Source organism: Myiozetetes cayanensis, unplaced genomic scaffold, assembly GCF_022539395.1.
Source record: "Myiozetetes cayanensis isolate MyiCay16 unplaced genomic scaffold, myiCay2020 scf30, whole genome shotgun sequence".
Taxonomy (NCBI): Eukaryota; Metazoa; Chordata; class Aves; order Passeriformes; family Tyrannidae; genus Myiozetetes; species Myiozetetes cayanensis.
The window spans coordinates 338,627-344,626 of NW_026087522.1; the positions used below are offsets into that span (position 1 = coordinate 338,627).

At 48.6% G+C, this 6,000-nt stretch overlaps 1 protein-coding gene across 1 annotated transcript in view; it reads right to left on the minus strand.

Annotated features, from left to right (window-relative positions):
- SLC4A5 (solute carrier family 4 member 5) overlaps positions 1-4,133 on the minus strand; it is a 29,280-nt gene extending 25,147 nt beyond the window's left edge. The window contains exons 1-2 of the mRNA XM_050325743.1: positions 4,106-4,133; positions 762-891 (exon numbers count right to left, since the gene is read on the minus strand). Coding sequence (XP_050181700.1) covers positions 762-891; positions 4,106-4,133 — 158 coding nt within the window. The remainder of the gene's footprint in view (positions 1-761; positions 892-4,105) is intronic.
- Positions 4,134-6,000: the final 1,867 nt, after the last annotated feature.

The window sequence follows — 6,000 nt, forward strand, 5'->3', positions numbered from 1 at the left end:
CTTCCCTAATGAAAATCCCAATGAATACATTGATTTTTTTTGCCTCTCAAGCTTTTTTGCTACTGAAACTAAAGGGTTGGAATCCCATCAGCATCCCTGATTCCCTTCCCTAAGCTCCCCCAAAAAGCCTCAACCCCACTGGCCTTTACTCAAAACTGAGGTCAGGAAGAGAAAAATCCCACTTGGATTGGAGATTATTCCCTTGGGTAAACTCCTGATTCAATAAGGGAAATTCCACTTGCAACTCCTCTTATAATTTGATTGCAGATGGAGCAGGTGGAGTTTTATTATGACTGATGGAGGGTGGGAAGAGTTTAACTCTTGGCCCAACCTGAAAAAGGTGGTGCTGGTGGTGGGGAAAACCTGGGAAAATGTTCTTTATGTCCTCTATTCCCGTTCCCCAGCTCTAATTCTCCCTTTTCCCAGCATCTTATCCCATTTTTATCTCCCCTTCCCAGCCCTTTCTGCAGGACTTGGGTCACCAGGAGCAGGAAAAGCTGCAATTTTGGGGTTGATCCAAGGGCAGACCCTGAGGAGAACCAGGCCAAGATGGGAATTCTCCCTCCTCCTTCCAGGCTGTGTAAAATCCCAATTTTTTACCTTTAAAATGCCACAATTCCCTCATTTCCCTCATCCAGGAACATCTTTTTGAACAGATTTTCGATCCCTGCTCCCGTTTCCACCCCGGGTTGTGTTTAAGGAGGGGATTTTCTTCTCCCTCTCTGAATTTTTTCAACCCCAAAACATCTTCCCCACCTCACCTGGCCGATTCCTTCCACTCCATCTCCTCCCCATCGTGCTGCAGGGTGTCCATCTCCGTGAAAAGGGTGGGATTGGGAGGCTCATCATCTTCCCCCAGGATGTAGCGGAGACGTTCGGCAGCCGGAGACACTGAGAGGGTGGGAAAGGGTTTTAACATCCCTGGGGGATGAGGTGATGCTGCTGAACCGTGGATTTATCCCTTAAAACTCCTCAAAAAGTGGGAGGATAAAGGAAAAAAAAAAAAAAGCTCATTTTGTCAAAGCTTCCCTTTATCTTTTGTGGTTCCCAGAGTGGCACAGCCTGGACATCCCAAAAATGACTCGCTGGGAGGACCCTCTGGAAGGGGAGAGAAGGAAGGATCTGCTCTTTAGCTCCCAAGCAGGGAATTTGGGAAGAGCTGGAATCAGCTAAACCCAAACTGAGGGTGTGCAAAGCTCCAAGCCCTCCTGCAGGATGGAAAATCCCCCTTTTTTCCACCAGTTCATCCAGAGATTCCCCCTCCCAGGGCAGAGATTTCCAGCAAACTCACGATTTTTTGTTGTTGTCCTTCATCTCATCATTTTTGGGGTGAATTTGGGGGAATTTGGAGGAAGTTTAGGGTTGTTTGGGATCCTGGGGTAAAAAGCACCAAGGTTTTGAGGGAAATATTTAAGGTGAGAGATATTAAGGAGTGGGAAACTCTTAAGTAATCCCATCCCAAAATCCATGAGCAAAGATGTGGGATGATGGGGAAAGGATGAGTGGAAGCCAGGAGGGGAATCCTGGGATGATGGCAGGAAGGATGAGTGGAAGGAATTGAGGAATGTGGCCACCCCTGTCAAAAATACCACAGAATTCCCTTCCAGGAGCGTTTTGATCCTTGTTTCCAAGGGCTATCCCACATTTTTCCGTGCCATGGAGCCTGTTTTTGCCAGCTTAGAAACTCCTGCCCTGGGCAACCCAATCCTTACAGTGTGTGGGTGGGGATGCACCAGAGCTCCACACACATTTTCCCACTGGATTCCCACAGGGAATGTGAATCCTTGAAGGGGAATAACACAAATTCCTACTGGAAAAATCCAACTTCCTGCAGCCAGGCTGGGGAGGGCACTTCTTTCCACCTGCTCCCCATGGGAACACCTCACCTCCTGACCGGTGGGAAAAGGTTTTTCCATCCCCAGTGAATTCCTGGAGGGTGATGGCACCTCCTCCTCTTCCAAAAAAAAACCCCACCCAACCTGGTTGGATTTGCTTTTAACCCTCTCCATCCATTTTCCAGGAAAAAAAACTTGAGCCATTTTGGTCCTGGGGAGGAATCAGACACCTGGGTATGAATCAGATACCTGGATGCTCCCCATGGATGGGGATGGTCCCCAGTTGCTCCAAAGAGATTAAGATCAGCCTAAAATCCATGGAAATTGGTTTATTTTCATGCAATCCCGAGTATCCTAAACCAATAGGAATTAACCCAGCTTGGAAAATGGAATTCTTTGAATTTTTTTCTAGCAGAATCCTCCCGTTTTCAAACTTTGGAATTAGAAAGTTGGGTAATAATGTGGCAAAAAAAAAAAAGCAGGTAATTAAATTCACGTGTGAGTAGAGGAAAAAAATGGGAATATTGCCCTTTTTTTCCCCCAAAGGAGACGACCCCAAGTCGTGTGGGCCCTGGAAGAAGAGGATGTGCCTTTAGGCTGAGCCTGCTTAACCACTTAAGCCCCTCTAAGCCCCCACCACCCAGACTAAAGCCCTGTTGTCAAGTCCTCCTTCATTTCCATAAGCTCCATTATTATGATTATTAAATATTCCTGGTAATTTTAGAGCTGGGCTCCCTGCCTGGAGGGTTTCAGGCTCTTTAAGCCTAAGTGCTGTTCTGGGAAGAGGGATGAAATGGGAACAGTGCTGGTAACACCTCCCTCAGCCTTTGCTCTCAAACCCTAAACTTCCTCAGAACCCTCCCAAATTCACCCCAAAAATGATGAGATGAACCACAACAACAAAAAATTGGGAGTTTGCTGGAAATCTCTGTCCTGAGGCGAGAAATCTCTGGATGAGCTGGTGGAAAAAAGGGGGATTTTCCATCCTGCAGGAGGGCTTGGAGCTTTGCACACCCTCAGTTTGGGTGTAGCTGATCCCAACTCTTCCCAAATTCCCCCCATGGGGGCTAAAGAGCAGATCCTTCCTTCTCCCTCCTTCCAGAGGGTCTTCCCAGTGACTCATTTTTGGGATGTCAAGGCTACACCACCCTTGGAACAGTGGGAACCACAAAAGATAAAGGGAAGTTTTGACACAATTAGATTTTTTTTTATATATTTTTTAACTTTTTTTCCCCCTTATCCTCCCCACATTTTAAGGGAATAAAATCCACTTTTCCACTCCTTCCCAGCATGATCTGCCCCTGCTCCCCCAAGAGCCCCTTGATCAACCGACACCACCAGGGCTTGGCAGCTGAAATTCAGGGAATTTTGTCATCAATCTCTGCTTGTTTTTTTTTTTTTTTTCACCTGGAAATTTGATCCAGCACCTAAAAATGCTGGGAAGGAGCAGGTGTTTGCTTGGGAGGATATATGGGATAGTGGCATGGAGCCCAAAGCCACGGAACCAGCTCAGCATCAACCCTGGGAATATTTAGGTTATACAGGATATATTTGGGATATTTGGGATAATTCTACACACACACAGGACCCCACGTTTCCTTGGGAAATGGGACAGGACAGACCTGCTGGAATGATTTAAACCTCCTTTCGTCCCAGGGCCACAGAGCCCTTCACAGCCCTGCAGTAAAACCTGACCTGGAGATGCTTTTCCAAACTGAAATTCCCACTCTGGCTTAAGGTAGAATAGTTAAAAAAAAGAGGGATAAAATTGGGGATGGGGGAATGTGGTGCTGCTTGGGGTTGGCAGGACTAAGGTTGATTTAAGGCTCCAGCACTTTAACCATCAGCTGTCGTGGCCCCTCTGGATCCACAGCAGCCTTTCCCTGGCTTTTCGTGGATCAAAAGGATCCCCATCTCCCAAAAAAAGAGAGGAGATCAGGGTGCACATCCCGTGGGATTAGATGCTCTTTTCCTTTTCAGGAAACCTGCAAATCTGAGAGACCTTTTACCCTTCCCAACATCACCTTTTCCACTTCCCCTCCGCTGGGGAGCAACAGGGGCCGAGAATTCCCCCCGGATAATTTTAGGGATGAGCTTTGGAGCTCTGGGCCCTGAGCTCCCTTGCGAGTTCCCAGGCTGCTTTTACCAGGGGAAAAAGTTGTTTTTACGAGGGAAAAACAAAGTTTAAACCCCTCAACCCTGGAGCATTTCCTCCCCTCCCGCTCCCCCAACGGCGGCTGCCACGAAATGCCGGGAAAAAAAAATCCTACCTGGAGTTGTTTCCACTTTTTCCCCCATTTCTTCCCGGCCAAACCAAACCTTCGCTGCTCGGTACCAAAAACCACCAAACCCCCGAACTTCCTCCTTTATCCACTCAGGCTTGTTAAACTCCCGAGGCTTAAGGAGCAGATTACAGAGAATATAAAGCACTTTCCTTTCCCTTTGGCTCCCATGACGGGAAGTTACCAAATCAAACGGGATGCGAGTGGGAGAGGTGAGATCCCTGCGAGGCAGCGGGATGGAGAGAGGGAGAAAGGGGAGGGAGAAACGCTGGGAGGGCAGAAATCACGGCTTCGGGGTTATTTCCTGCAGGGTTTTTTCTTTCCCATCGGGAAGGAGGTGGGAAAATCCCCTCCGAGCTCACAGTGGAATTTTTTTTTGGGGGGGGGGGGGGGAATCGCCCAAATAAGGAGGATTTCTGAGTTTTTTCAGGTGATTTTTCTCCGTAAAATGACTTTTCTCGCCCCAAACCGGCCCGCAGGGTTTTATCCCAGTGGCATTTACCGCCTGTGGAAAGGAGGGGATGTGAAGCTCCAGCTTACACCAAAGCCATGCAAGTGCAGCCCGCTGCAAACAAAAAACTCTCCCCACGCCCCCCAAAAAACCCTGGAAAACTTTTCCTCCCGTAGGGAAAAGCAGAGCCCAGCTGAGCTGAGCCGGACCTAAACCCGGAATGCAGGATTCTATAGGAGGAGCGAGGGGGGGTGGTGGCAAAAACCCACCCCAAGGGCTCTGCAGCCGCTTTGCTGCGCGAAATGTTAATCTGCGCTTTAATCCGAAAGCAGATTTAACGAGACCGGGCAAAGCCGCTGTCGGGAACAAGGTGTGATGCCCGAGGTTTGTCTGCGCTCCCGGAGCGCCGATTTCCTCGTGGGCAGCTTCCCAAGGACGAGCCCAGCTCCCACCCTGGGAAAAATAAACCTGGGAAGCGCCGCGCGTCGCGGGGTTGGGGAGTGGGGGTTTAATGAGTGATGCTCCAAATGCTCTCCCGGTTTTTTTGAGGCACTCACTGGTCCTGCTGGCGTTGTCATTGCCGCTCTCGTAGCAGCCGTGGCCGCCGTCGTCGGTGTCCGAGTGGTCCTGGCGCTCGAAGTGCCGCTCGCTCTCGCTGCGGTCGCGGCTGGAGCCGGGAGATCTCCGGCGGCGCCGCTTCCTCCGGTACCCCCGCGGCACCGGCACCCCGATGTAGATGGAGTGGTAATCTAGGGAGCAGGAGTGAGCACAGCCTGAAAAGCAGGTCTGGGACGGGTAACTTCCAGCAAAACGACAACAAGAAAATTTGCTTTCTAGTTAAAGCTTCCCGTTTGAAAACTCGCGATTGAAAAAGCCCCGTCTTCCCAATCGGGCAGTTCATTCCATGGGATGTGCTGGATCTAGAGGAGATGAGGAAAAGCTTTTAAAGCTTCCAGTTTAAAAAAAAACCACACACACACACACAAAAAAAACCCCAAAAAACCCCCACAAAGTTCACTCTCCAGTTAAAAAAAAAAAAAAGAAAAAAAAAAAAAGTTCTTTTTCCAGTTAAAATTTCCAGTTATAAACCTTGCAGGTAAAAAAAAAAAGCCACGGAGATGCTTCCCAGCTTCCCATCAGGACTAAAGCACACAGGAGTTTATCCCATGGGATGTGCCCAATTCAGAGAGGAGGAGGGGGAAAAAACCAGAGCTGGGATTTCTCATTTCCAGTTATGAAAAAAAGAGAAAATTTCACATTCCAGTTAAAAAAACTTCTAGTTTACAAAGCCAGGGAGATGATTCCCATTTTCCAGCAGGGTTAAAGCAAACGGGGGTTTGTTCCATGTTGTGGATCGAGAGAGGGGGACAAGGTTGAAAAATCAGATATGGGATTTCTCACTTCCCATTAAAAAGAAAAATTCACTTTCTAG